Source organism: Camponotus floridanus, unplaced genomic scaffold (assembly GCF_003227725.1).
Source record: "Camponotus floridanus strain SB8 unplaced genomic scaffold, Cflo_v7.5 scaffold115, whole genome shotgun sequence".
Taxonomy (NCBI): domain Eukaryota; kingdom Metazoa; phylum Arthropoda; class Insecta; order Hymenoptera; family Formicidae; genus Camponotus; species Camponotus floridanus.
Window position 1 is genome coordinate 371591 of NW_020229232.1, and position 14676 is coordinate 386266.

General features: G+C 34.5%; 2 protein-coding genes across 10 annotated transcripts in view; one reads left to right on the top strand and one right to left on the bottom strand.

Moving 5' to 3' along the window:
- The window catches only part of LOC105258877 (protein spaetzle 5), a 119608-nt gene extending 106281 nt beyond the window's left edge, over positions 1 to 13327 (top strand). Inside the window, exons 1-9 of one of the 9 annotated variants that reach the window (XM_011270430.3) lie at positions 7062 to 7132; positions 7800 to 8078; positions 8403 to 8568; positions 9933 to 10087; positions 11509 to 11598; positions 11797 to 11925; positions 12063 to 12212; positions 12287 to 12529; positions 12729 to 13322. In XM_011270430.3, the coding sequence (XP_011268732.1) occupies positions 8539 to 8568; positions 9933 to 10087; positions 11509 to 11598; positions 11797 to 11925; positions 12063 to 12212; positions 12287 to 12529; positions 12729 to 12900 (969 nt within the window). In that variant the 5' untranslated portion in view covers positions 7062 to 7132; positions 7800 to 8078; positions 8403 to 8538 and the 3' untranslated portion in view covers positions 12901 to 13322. Of the gene's footprint in view, positions 1 to 7061; positions 7133 to 7799; positions 8569 to 9775; positions 9810 to 9932; positions 10088 to 11508; positions 11599 to 11796; positions 11926 to 12062; positions 12213 to 12286; positions 12530 to 12728 lie in introns of those variants that run through there. The other 8 variants (XM_011270431.3, XM_011270433.3, XM_011270429.3 and 5 more) reach the window with 8 other exon arrangements.
- Positions 598 to 6950, bottom strand: LOC105258879 (manganese-transporting ATPase 13A1). Its single transcript, XM_011270438.3, has 18 exons — positions 6445 to 6950; positions 5886 to 6151; positions 5582 to 5810; positions 5344 to 5497; positions 5120 to 5272; positions 4866 to 5048; positions 4638 to 4775; positions 4438 to 4558; positions 4193 to 4347; positions 3947 to 4122; positions 3623 to 3862; positions 3310 to 3525; positions 3034 to 3223; positions 2692 to 2949; positions 2289 to 2625; positions 2055 to 2214; positions 1825 to 1968; positions 598 to 1682 (listed from the first exon to the last, which is right to left on the bottom strand). The coding sequence occupies exons 1-18, from the start codon at positions 6703 to 6705 to the stop codon at positions 1575 to 1577; spliced, it is 3489 nt and encodes a 1162-aa protein (XP_011268740.2). The 5' UTR covers positions 6706 to 6950; the 3' UTR covers positions 598 to 1574.
- Positions 13328 to 14676: the final 1349 nt, after the last annotated feature.

Sequence of the window (14676 nt, forward strand, 5' to 3'; positions counted from 1 at the left end):
TGCGTGTGCATTCGTTAAAAGGAGGTCGTATTGATAAATCATCAGCCAACGTAGTTAAAGCGCGCGGCGATTTAAGCATCGATCAAGGTTAATAGAAATTTGTTCCTATGGACTTTAGAATCTGACTACTGTTTTGCAGGTGATTAGATTAGAATTATACAAACACGAGCAAATTTATTGACATAAAAAAAAATGTCAATGAATTTTCATATTGAATGACTATGAAATTTTTTTTCTACGCCTAAGTATAATATATCGTTAATATAATTCTTTTGTGTCGGCACAAAAGAATTACATTTTTTTAATTTTAAGATTTTTAAGTAGGGATTAAATAATCAGGATAATGTTACTTTTCACATTTTTTCTCCGAGAATTAAATTATTGAGATTATAATATGCTAAAGATGCAAACTCTCTAGCTGTTATTTTGAATGAACGTTTTATTAGTTATAAATGTACAATAATATACAACTATCCTTAATTCGACTCACGATACGAACAAATAGATATTATTCTCTCATTTTGTTCCTCCTAACTATAAAGAGAGAGAGATCACATGAAACGAAACAGTGATAATAAATTGCTGATCACACAGAAATCAAAGAAAACCTGCTATATTTAATCAGGACGTGAAATGTATCACGAGAAAAGATCTCGTTAATATAACGTTACTGAAATGGAATGTAATCGATGCATAAAATTGTTAACTACAATACATGTTGTAAACAATGTGACAAAAATTGTTTGTACAATCATTTAAATTTAGATTTAAATTTATTCATAATCATGAGCAAGTTTCATTAAAAATCATGGACATATTTTATATAAATTTTATATAAATTTATATAAAAATGTCAATGTAAAAATTTATATAAATTAATAGATCTATGTAACATATTTATCTACTTAGTAAAACTTATACCAAGTGTGAATTTATGAAAAAAAAGCAGGATCTTTTTATCTACAATATACGAAATATGCGCGAGCCTTTCTTGAGCGTACTTTGCGCGATCAATATTTGTTGTTAATATATTAACAAAAAATTATTGAACGCAGGAGAGAAAATCCGAATAGGTAGATTAAAATATTATTCATGAAAACTTTACGTATAAGATGTTGTGACATAAAAAAATGTTTTTTTATATCAATAAAAAAACATTTTTTTATGTTATCAATAAATATATATGTAAAGGCAATACTGTGACTTGACGATAATTATCGAACATTATTATCTTCATGGACAATAAATAATGATCGGCAGAGTACTGCTTCTTGTTCCACAGAAAAAAAGTTGACAGTAAAAAAATAAATAATTAGGTGAATATTATGACAGAATGTGCACATATTTATATTTTTGCATTACATTTTTATATATAACATATAAGTAAAGAAAACAAGAAATGTATCGACATAAAATATAAAATGCAGTTGCAGATAATGACACATGTATCCACAGGTACATCATCGATTCTTAAATACAAAAATTGTCAGCTCTTAACGTGGAACAAGATCAGTAACAAAAATAATATACAAAAATTTTTGATACAGTCTGTAATAGGTAAAAAGGTAGTTTCATCACAGTTTGTGTTGTCTTCCTTCGCCAAAGAGCCATAGACAAACTCTATCGACAATATACGCGAAGACAAAATCCGCGACTAGTATTTGAACCAGTATTATACGGAACTGCAATGAAAGTATTTGTGATGTGATAAAAGATTATAATAAATTATATATAATAATAATAATTATATTATTATTATATATAATAATAAATTAAATCAACAAGCATTTAATTGGTTGTTATATATACACATTAGAAACTTACATGGGTTGGAAAATCCACAATTTCGAATTGTACTGCTAGATTTGGCAGAAATCCACAAGCCAATAATAGAATGACGGCAGAATTGCCCACAAGACTGAATAAAAGTGCCTTATTTTGTGCCAAACTTTCCATAAATGGTTGGCCCTGTCACAATATCGCGTAATTAATATTTTGTTAATAATTATTATATTAAATACATTATTAACTATACGATGAAACATACAACTTACTCGATAATTTATAGCAAAGGTCGAAACCTGAAGGGACATTGCAATTATATATACAGTGCTGTTAATTAAATTTGCCTCAAAGGGTTCATCCTCACTGTCTTCTCCACTCAATGAATTGACTTCACTGGAATTATTCAAAATAGCTGCCAACTTATCATCCCTATAAAACAAATAATTTTGAAAACATGTGTGATTATCCCATCAATCATTAATTCCATTTAATTTACAACTTACTTTGGAGACAAAATAGTAGCCTCTTTCACTAAATAGACGAGACAGATAAAATGTACGGCAAATTGCAGCAATACAGTTGCGATGGTATATAAATTAAAAATATTCGGTAAAGGTCTTTGTTGCGAGAGAGTTTTTAGGGGTTTCGATCGTGAGATGAAGAGAAAACAGGCCGCTAAAAGTACACCTTGCAAGGTCGCCTGCGCATCACTAAACTTGATTCCATCCAGATACAATACTGACTGGCTATAGGCGAGTATCAGTGCATTCAATGCTAATATTTTGAACATTTGTAGAGTAGTAACCAGAGTACAACGTCCTTGCTTGATCACGTGGCATACTATAAAAAAATGAGTGCTTGTGTTTCTGAATAATAAAACATTTGAAAATATTCTGTGAGTCTTACTGCATTGAATAGATGACATTTTGCTGGTAAAAGGAGCGGCGATAGAAGCGTCGCCGAGTTTTACGATTACGGATTGCTCTTGCACCTCGTTATCGATTTCCTTTAGAATCTTTTGCAATTTCGCACGAGTACTCACTGGCGCGACTCTTGGATTGGTCCTTGGTCCGTTGCTTATAGGAGACACTGAGGTATCGTTCTTTGAATCTTCCCGTTTTTCGGAAAGTAGCTTTTCGGGTGGACTAGAAAGAATTGCCACACCTACCAGAAAAAAAGAGAAACAAAATAAACGCGTATTTTACTCATTTATAATTTATTTGTACTGCAATTTCTTCATCAACTTACCCACTGGAGCATGTTTCAAAGCACCGACATCGTTCGTTCCATCACCGCACATTAATGTTGTGTAACCTAGAGATTGCAGCGATACAATAATGAATTCCTTTTGTTTTGGTGCGCATCGCGCGAAAATCACGACATGTGGTAAGAGCTTCCGAAGAAGTTCTCGTTGATTTTCTTTTAGATATGATAAACCCTAAAAATGCCACCAATAATAGCGAATAATTGTTACGATCCAAATCGCAAAAATAAATTCTTATAAATTCTTATTTGTTTACATACCTCGCCTGTTACACAAAGCGCATAATCTTTCCAAATTTCTTTGCGTGATTCAATATTTTTTATATTTAGAGGAAGTTGTATCGTTTTATCTATGCTTTCCCACAGCCATTCGTCATCATTTTCAATCAACACGAGGGTATTGGGTTTTTTTGTGAAATGTAGCTCGCGACTTACATGACAGGCTGTTAAGGGATTATCTCCGGTTATCATTACGACCTGTAAATATAATACAGTTGTTACATTTAGCTTATATATTTTGAGAAGCTATTGTTTTCTTTTGGAACTCTTGTATTTCTGTTATATTTCATCGTACCGAATGCGAAGAATTGACGATTTCTTTAATAACAGTTTTCGAATCAGGCTTGAGAGGACAGCTAATGATGACAAATCCCGCGAATGTGAGATTGCTCTCCAACTTTTCACGTGTTAGCTCCCTCAAGTCTTGAGAGGAAAAGGTACCAGGAAGTTTCCGATATCCTAAAGCGAGCACTCTTGCACCGCGTCGTGAGAGGGATAAATAAGTTGAATCATAATTTTTCGGCACAGAAGATAACTGAAATTATTAATCAAATTATGTTTATAACAACATAAAAAAATCGATAAAATTATAGATAATTGAAATTACTATTTCTTTTACCATGTTCTTTAGAATTTCTGGCGCACCCTTCACTGTAGCCATGTAATGAATTTCTGAAGCTCCAGGAATATTATATCCAACCACAACACACATTCTTTTCAAAGCCGATGAGAAATGATATCTCTGTACAATCTTTAATGCTGGAGACTTGCCCTTTTTAGGAATCACAGAATCACCTAAATGAACATAAGCATGTGATATTACGATACATTAACATTCTTAATATGTTATCAAATTTATATTTACTTTTTGTAAGACTCCAATTTACAGCTTTAAGAGTAGCTTTTTCTAACGGATCCCCGACGATACCATCATCTAATTGAACAAGAGAGTGACATGTAGCCAGCACTTGAATACTTTCCAAAGGTGCATCTGATAGTTGGATCACATCTGCTTTACCGCTTAAAAAAGATAAAAATTACATTTCATAAAATGACGTAAAAGAATTTTGGGAATAATTTTGAGAATAATAACTATACGCAATTTCTTACTCGATACCCGCAATGCCTTCAACGATCAAATTATCGCTGGTGAGTGTCCCAGTCTTGTCAAAACAGCAAATATCAACTTTGCCAGCAAACGGAATTCTGAACGGTTCTGTACAGAATACACCTGTAAAAAGGATATATGGCTTGTAATACTAATTACAAAATTAAAAATCTTTGGCATTAGAAAAATTTGTCTTAAATACCTAACTTGGATAGAGCTACCAAAGAAGTATTTACAGCTAACGATAATTCTATAGGTAACTCTGGTGGCACAACAGAAGTTAAAATTAACGTGCATTCCAAAAATAGTTTGTACTTATTTCTCGTAGGATCTTCGCTGCCTGAAATGTGCGGAATATAATTTTGTAATAATTTATATAATTTTTTCTCATCTTTCTCTTTCTCTCTGTCTTAATTTAAAATTGGATTACCTTTGATCCAGACATATGCAGCAGCAGCAATCGCGAAAATAAGTAAGAATAGAATAAAGCCAAAAGTTTCCAAGTTATTGGCTGTAACACGTTTAACACCGAATAATATTGTTCTTAAAAGTTTTCCCTGTGATGTAGAAAAACCAGTACGTAACACATAGGCGACGCACCCATTATCGGTCGCTGTAACATTAATAGCGCATGTTAAAATCAAGCGAAAATATTACATAGAAAATGAAATGTATCAGTAATACCTCGAAGACCAGGAGTATTTTTACTAGGAGGTGTATGTTGCACGACTTTTGTGCCACCAAAAAGTACATGCAGTTTATCATCACCTTCGATATCTATAGTTCTACTTCCATCGATATCTTCTATAGGTTCTTTCATTTGAGGAACAGATTCACCTAGACATTTTCAATTACTATAGCGATTTATCTGTGCTAAATATATAACATTGGATTATTCAAATTATTACCTGTCAACATGCTTTCGTCAACGACGCATGGGCCTCGCAAAAGTAACATATCGCATGGTACTAAATTATCATGTTGAGGCCTTGTAATAGAAACAATATCTCCAGGAACTAATTGATCTGTAAATAATAAACGCCATCGCCTGTTTCTATAGACCTATAAAAGAGAATGAAAACATGGATATAAAATTTTGATAAACACCTGTATATATAACTATAATAAGGAAACTTGTATTTATACCATTATCATGTATGGTTTATTGCCCATTTTACGTATCTCGGCCATATTTCTCAGTTGTTGTTGTACCAGTGTACATTCAAACATGATAAGCATGATCAGCGTAAAGATGCTATAGTACCAATATTTGTCTAAGCACCAGAGTGCCACACAAAATACTTGAAAGACAAAGAATGGAGCAATCGCGCGCTCCTTAAAAAGTTCCCAAAACTCTGGCACAACCATGTCTAATCTAAAGCAAAAATAATACTTTCAGCAATGCAGAGTATCTCACAAAGATTGTACATAAGATTATCCCATGACATACTTATTTTTTCCATATTTTTCCTCTGCTGCTTCAACTTCCGTTTGATCGAGATAGCCTTTCCATTCGCAATAATGTTTCACGGAATGATTGATTGGAAACTGTAATCCTCTAAACGATTTTATCTCTGAATCCCAATAGTATTTTGTTTTTTGAAAAATAAACCAAGGCTCCTGTTGATCCGTGCGATGCAATGGGATCAGCTCTGAACTTCCATTATTTGGAGTAGGAATTACTTTCACTATTCTTGCTTTGTAAGGATTTTTCTCCTAAAAAAATTTTACAAAATAAGACATTTTAAAGTGCATTTGCACATTGTGGGACATTGAAAATAGATCGCACTTGCACGCAATTGTAAAAAAAAAGATATAAAATGATGCGACAAATTTCTATGTTCAAAATATATTTCTCATAACATTCAAATGTATCCGCTAAAGTGTCACGTGACGAGCTAGCAGAAGACCGGCTTCAAATGGCTGCCACGTTACAAGAGACATATTGAGGATCGCGAAACGACCACGTGTCCATTGTTTAAACAAATGGAACGGCGACTGCCACTTACCGAGCTGCAATTTAAGAACGTATGAATATGCACGGACCATTGACAGCACAGGCACAAAAAGATCTGCAGCACGCCGATAGCCGCGATGCCCACCAGGCCCGCGTCATAGTACTCGTCGATGCCGTAGACGAAGATCCAACAGTAGATCCACAGGGATTGCAGAATCACGAACGGCAGGATGTAACCGTTGAACATCCACTTGCGCGGATTATGCAGGCTGACGGACTGCACGAGTTCGTCCACCCGCGACGTCGCCGCCATGATTACGCTAATAACAATTAATGAAACGTCACAACAAGAGCGAGGAACGTCCGAACGTCCGACGAACTTTAAGCACCATTCACATCGAAAATTTATGCGCGCATTATCGAGCGATGCGTTTAGGCGATACGATGCAAACGCGGAAGGTGATCGCGGAGATTAGCACGTGGGGAGGAATCGAGGGAGGTTGAATCGACGGGGTTATGTCGGAATTGGTTGGAATGCAGAGGAGCGTGCTGACTGCTGACAGCGCGCTATTAGGGCGATATCGGTATCAGTAGAGAAGGCGCTTCTGCCTCGAGCGCCACCATCAACATCGGCGGCGTAGCCTCGAACTAAAAACGAATATGGCAGCAAGTCCGTCGCGTATTTGAATCCGCGTCGTTTACTTTCCCGGATTAAGTTCAATATTTTGAGCACATGCAGGGTACGTATTTTTGCTCCTTATTACGCTACATTTTAGTTTCACGTGTATTGTTGATTTATCTCTGAAATCTGTAGAATACATGTATATATGAGTAATTTGACCTCTCGCGCTCGAGGAGGGGCAAATGTGTCCTTAATAAAAACGGAGTTTATTAAAAGCAAAAAAATATATCATTACTAATAAAGAAATATTATTGACATGTTTTTGACAGATCGATCGCGATATTTGTCGTGACTCAAATAAAATCCTAAATCTCAAAATGTTAATGAAATATATATATACGGTTATATAATAACATATAATTTACTTAGAATATGTACTTATGCATATGCTAAGTGTTCAAAATATCTTGTTCTCATTTACAATTAGTATTAATATATTTTGTTAGCGCGTTGACTATCAATGACATTTAAAATCTCTTTAATATTTAACATTAGACATGGTAACACTTAAAAAATCTTTATTATATCTTATTATAATAAATATTCCATTAAAATTTTGTCAAAAGAACATTCATTTATATAAAAAAAAGGTTCTAATGAGAGAGAGAGAGAAAGATAAATATATGCGATGTACCCATAAAAGAATTTTATTTCACGTTGACTAGATAATAAGCTTCAACATATGAAGAGAAAGATACATTTCTCTTTTTTTTTCTTCCTGATAGACTGGTGATGTCACGTAATCAAGATGTATCCGTGTCATCCGGGAGAAAAACTCGGTTCACTCTGTCATAAGGTCGATGAATCCCTCGCGCACGTATTCTAGTGAAAGTGTGTGTTCGCCTGAACCCCACCCTGAGCTCTCCGCGGAACTCGTGCACGTCGTCCGAGGAAGGGATGAACACAGGTATACCCACGTTGCTAAGTAGATTCGCGACGCGTAGAGCCGAATCGCGCCAGTGTCTGGACCCAACGTGGACACTTTCGAATCACGCTGGCCAAAAGTGAGAAGACATCCGTTATGGTTGATCATAGTCGGTTTATCACAATCGGTGCGACAGAACTCGGCGTTACAGTAATTTAACATTCAAGAAGATATACAGGAAATTAAAAATTTTAAATTAAATCGAGCCTCATTTCGTCTCTTCGGTTCTAAAAATCCGCCGATTAAAAAGTCCGATCACGTGGATACGAGCTGCCGTTTATTCGGAAAAAATATATCATTGAACGCGATTTGATCCTCAATTAGCTGCCGTATAACCGATCTTCCATTCTTTACACATCTCGTTGTCTTTGAGGCACAGCGATCTTACGTTATCGTTTATCAGTAGTGACATTTCACGACGATTGATCAACACGCGATGCCAGTTAAGTGACTTTGCGGCCTCCTTTCCGCCTTCTTATCGTGCTCACTAGAGGAGAGAAGGTCCTGTCACGAAAGGGTGAATCATAGCATAGAGAGAAATGGAGGTCGCGTGGCACCTAATATCAATCGTAAGTGGTCGACGCACAATTTAAAAATAATAATTATCTATCGTAGATTATAAACTACGCGGAGGAAGCTGGATTTAAATCTGATGTAACGTACTTTGCATCAATTACACATACATCTCTCTAATTGCAATTTCCTGATTACAATTCCTTGACTCATCTATTTATTTATCGTTAATAATTTTTATTTACTATAAATAATATGCAGATTTAAATATGCCGGATTAAATTATATGGGTTGTGAATCAGAGTCGATTAATATCTTTGCAATAAATGTACGATCTCATATAGGAAGTAATCTGATAAATAATAAATTACAAGCCGGTATATTTCATAATGGTCTCACGTTGTACAATAAGTTAATCCGCTTTAATAATCTCGTTAGGCCTATCGTGTATTTAATGTGGGAATTACACTTTCACGCGCATGTACAAAAGGAGTTGTGGAACATTTCATTTATATTAATAATTGTAAAATTGTAAAAAAATTAACATTTTCCGGTCTTTCAACCCATTTTATCAGTCATATTATAAATTCTGTATACAGGATATCCTACTATAGATAACTCCATACATTAATAGAATTTCTTTACTTTATTATGTCATATGTCATGTTGTTAATTACTACACACACACACACACACACACACACACACACACACACACAATATATATATATATATATATATAATAAAATAAAGAAATTAAATATCTTGTCGTTACTTTGCAAGTAACATATGACGCAAGAATTTATGCCATGTTATAAGATGCTAAAATTTATTACTGTTATATGTCATGTTGTTTATTACTCATATATATATAAAATAAAATAAAATAAAATAAAGAAATTAAATATCTCGTCGTTATTTTGCAAGTAATATATGACAAGACATGTGCAAGAATTTATATCATATTATAAGATGCTAAAGTTTTAAATATTTTATAACTTATTAATTTATAGATTTTTTAAATATTATATTCAAATTTTTCATGTATCGGATATTATGATCATATGACATATCAGCAGAACCAAATCGCAGAACTATAAATGCGGCTATACGCAATATTTCATTCGAAATAAAATTTGTATAATTTGTAAAATAATTTTACAAATCATACATCGTTACTTGCTTTCAACTACAACTTTTATCGTATGATAAAATATCTATATTATTGTAAACAAAAGTTATGCATACGTCTCTGCTCTTTGACACAGATAACATTTATGTGATGACCACTATACTTGTAATAGAGCTTGACTCGTTAAATTTAATATATATTATTTGTTATGTGATCTCTTCTTTAATTTAAAGGAGAAGATGATCATTTATAGTGAAACGTCCTACATATATATGTGTATTTCTACAGTTCTTTTTGATGGTCATCCGAGGCGAGCCATGCACGGAGTACGGGTGTCCAGGACGACCGCAGTACGAGCCCTTCGTCCCTGCGCCTCCAGGACACACCCCCAGCTGCGCGCCACCGGGGCAGACCTTCTGCGAAAATCTGGACCATTATCCTCGGTAAGTGCACTTAGACTCCCCTGAAATATCGTTATATCGAGTCGTGAACAGCGTAACGCAACAAGTGGAAATCCTCGACGATCCGGTCGACCCATTTCGAATTGTTGATATTCCTTTCGCCATCCGTCGTGTCCACCTTCCGCCTCCCTCTATGCATACGAATGACTACGATACGCGCGTGTCGAGAAAAATTTCTGGTGGGGAAAGTCTACTAACTCTTCTCGTCCAAGTGAGAATCCGTTTCTCTAAAGCATCGAGTTTACTCTATGTCAGTAAACTTGCACAACGAATTATGTGTGCTGAGGACTCTCTCGTCCGTAAATGACAGTCGTCATCCGACCTGTTTTATAAACGCGATTTAACCCAGAAGAGCTATCCATCTATCGCGCGCTGGATAGAAGAATAAAGTAGCTCTCCGTATCAGCTAAGCTCTTCTCCATTCTCATACCATGTATATATAGATAATTTGTCGACCGATTTTTCCAAATTTTCCGTGCATTTTCACGCTCGCGCGCGAGTCTTATTCTAAACGAGTTAAAAGTTACGTAAAGTGAACGGTTGCTATAATGTTAAAACGTCCGTGAGATCGTTGCTCAGCGTACCACGACCATGGCCTTGGCGCGGTCATATGCTGTTGAATAATTATTGGGCCCATTCCCTAAATCGAATACCAATATGTTCCCTTATTTCTCCTCCACTGAATAAACTTTTCTTTCATGGCATTATATATATCTCAATTGATTATAAATCGTACACAAATCATTATACGATTAAATCATGAAAACAATGCTAAATAATGAAAACAATAATAAAAACAACGCCGAGTTTTTAACAAAATACTAGTAATTAATTAAAAAAATAGACTTCTTATTATAGCATATAAAATTCTAATACTCGCAAAAGGACGTTTTTTACCGCTCATTAATATTATAATAGTTAAACGGAATAGCGCAACGAGGATTCGACAAGTCGCTTTATAACAAGTTAAATAATTTTAGTAACTAGAGAAAGCGGCTTTGACAGCTGTCACTTGCAATAATTGTGTATTTGAACGATCTGATGATCGATGAAAACGTCAGAAATATCAAATTGCTGACTCGAGTCTATCGCACACAGCATATTATTTTGTTGCAAACAAACATGTCGCATCTCTTCTCGCTTGCTTAACTTGGTTGCGCAAGACGTACGCAATTGAAAATCGCACCTGCGTAAATAAGTTTTTGTCAACTATGGAAGACAAATCTCGGTCACCTGGCGAATAGAGGATGCTCAGTCCTTGATACGCGTTGCAGCAAGACTTCGATCCGCGCAGCGGATCAAAGATCGAATTTAATCCCCGGGAGAAAACGCATTACATTTTTTATCGACACATTGTATTCCATCGGGAGATATAACGACTTTTTTCTTTCTCTTTTTTTTAGACAACTCATCAAATTTCTCGCCGACAAATGCAGCTTTGATTTTAGCACTGCGTTGCGAGACGAATCTCGCGACGATTTCAATTTTTACAGGTAAATTTCAATATCGTGAAAGATATATAAGCGATAAAAAAACTTGCATAAGAAATTCATTGCATAGATAAGTATGAAGAACTTGACAAAATCTCATGAAATTTTTATTATTAAAATATATAATTATTCGTAATTTAATCGAATTTAATTAACGCGTTTAATTTGATTATTATTAGTATACTTTTTATTATTTACAAGTTCCCCTCCGAATTATAGTCAAGGCTATGACTATCCACGACAGGATGATGTATATCGATTATACACGCAGTTAACAGAACAGCCGACTTCGATGTACGATCTTCCGTCTAATAATAGCCGTCACAATGGGTAAGACAATGTCAAATTATTTAATTATTTAATCATCTCATTCATATAAAGTGAAATATTTGAATCATGACATAAGCGAGATAAAATGATATTAATTCTAAATTCTCTAATTAGATTTTCAATTCATTATATTGCAGTTATAAATATTCTGTACCGCCGCAACCGCAAAGAAATCCTTTTCTTCCGGGAGTAGCTCTGAAGTATCATCAAAATAACCCACGACAAATCGATTATAATTATCCGCAAGAATCCTTGTTCAGACAGAATCAATCATGGTTAGCGAACAGGTAATTACGATTGAAACGGTGAAATTCTCCTTCACACTTGATATATCGATAATACATTTTTCATTAAATAACAGATATTCACGAAGTGATAAAATAGCACCGCGAACTTATAACGTGAATCCTTTATTGGAATATGCGAAACTTAAGGACGATCGTGTTAAGAGACAGTCGAATCCGGATGTCATCGCTCTATGCCCTACACAAGCGCAATATATCGCTCCCAAGGCTGCTCTAAATAATCAAGGCAACTGGATGTATGTTGTTAATCTTCCAGGGCAGAACAAATATACGCAGTTGGTCAAAAGCGAAAGATGCTTGTAAGTCCACATCAAAAAATTTGTCAAAAAGTTTAACGATTACGATACGTTACGATATATCTATTCTGATTGTCAAATGATATCTCAATCTAGAAGAGATTAAACTTTCTAATATCTACGATATACATTTGAACGATATCTTTATAAGTTTAAAGAAGAACGAAATTATCGTGAGATATTTCTCATTTGTTTGTTTTAGGAATAACGAATGTAACGGTATATGTTCGATTCCGGAAGGATATAGAAGCAATTGTCAACAACAATTTGTGCAAAAGAGACTAATTGCACTCGAAGGAAGCGGTAATCGACTTTACACCGACGTGTTCTGGTTTCCACACGGCTGCTCGTGCCAGATTATACCAAATTATTGAATATACAACAACAAACTGTCACATTTAATGAATAGGAATTATTTTCAAGGGTAAGCTATATTAAACGCAATTATATTGTTCTATTCATGATTATAATTCGGCATTCCGTAACGCAGAGTGCGCTTCGCATCAGCGTTTAAGGTAGGTACCGATAATGTAGCGTTCTAGGAACGATGATGCGTACTCGAACAAGACTTGATTCAATGCACATTACCAGTGGTGTTAAAGTAGAGATAGATAAGCATTGTCAACATATTTACTTATTGCAGTAATAATTATAATATAGAGCAAATTGCGCAGGCAATGTGAATTTATCCATAAAAATATTAATTTTTTAACACTGAATGATTGTTAGCTAAAAATAGATAAATTCTTCTTTTCCAAAATGAAAAATGTCATTATTATTCCATCATATGATATTTCATATCTATTTACCGTTAAATGTAAAACATAAAGATCTTTTATTTTATTGATTGAATTATTAAAGATTATTAAAGATCAAGCCTTTTTTTATTTATTTTTTCGATCACGATTTGCTCACAATTACTACAAGGGTAGGCCGCATAGAGTTTTGAACTATATTATATAAATATCAGTAGTTCTTAATTATAATTTATAGTTAATATTACTTTTAATGTATATGCGTATATGCATGTGTGTATAAGAATTTAATTTAGGGGATATTTTTTATAAATATTTGAACTATCATAATTAAGTTTATTATTAGAATAGATAATTTTCATCTCAGAAGATTGAAGAGAGATAGTGAGAAAATTTTTCATATTGCATAATAAGATTTAGAAAAGAATTTTATGTATTTGCTATTTACATATCAATAAGTGACAAATCTATTTAAAAATACCATTTATTGATATTAATTATTTTAATATCATGTGAAAAATATAAAGGGAGAAATTTCGTAGAAAATATGAAATTATTGTCATAAAAAAAATAACTATAAATCTTTGAAACAGATTATTATTTGAAACAGATTATTATTTGAAATCACATAAAATAGGTAATTGCTATCAGAGAGCTTATCTTACTAAATAATTTATCAGCTCTTTTGTTAGCATAATATTGCGTGAAGCACGACATCGCGGTTCTAATCGTGACACCTTATCAAGAAGGTGATTATGCTGGATGTTCAAGGAATGTGGGAGGGACCAAGAAGCATAAAATAAAGGATCTCGATTTCGTTATTACATAGATTGGAAAAGGACAGACGAACGCGAAAAGAGGGATGAAGGCCGAGTAACAGATGAGGAGAGGGATAATGGGGGAAGGAACTGGAGGTCAGACACGCGCAAGTTCCGCAGAAATATTGCGGGGCAACATAACGATATCCTTTTCGCGCTGTTTCTCAACGAATTTTGTACAGTTTAACACGTAGTTTCAATGCGTTATATAATTTTTTGCGTATTATAATTTTTACAACGTACACACAGTTCGCACTTTCATGTATATACAAATATTTAACATTAATCTAGGAGTCAGAATGACAAACGGCGATACTTGCGTGTATAATTTTCTTTTTTTATGGAATATCGCACAAGTCGCTGAATCGCGCGTTTCTAAGAGAAAAAACATTTAACGCGCCCCGGATTTGTGTGCGAGCTCCCGCTATAGATTCCGTTCCGCTTGGAGAAACGCGCTCTCTCACACGCACCCACAGCTCGTACCCGCTCGAGAACCGCCCCGTATCCCCCTCAACATCCCTCCGTGGCCAGCGGAAAGAGGGGTGAATTCTAGGCGAACGTAAATGCACCTACACGG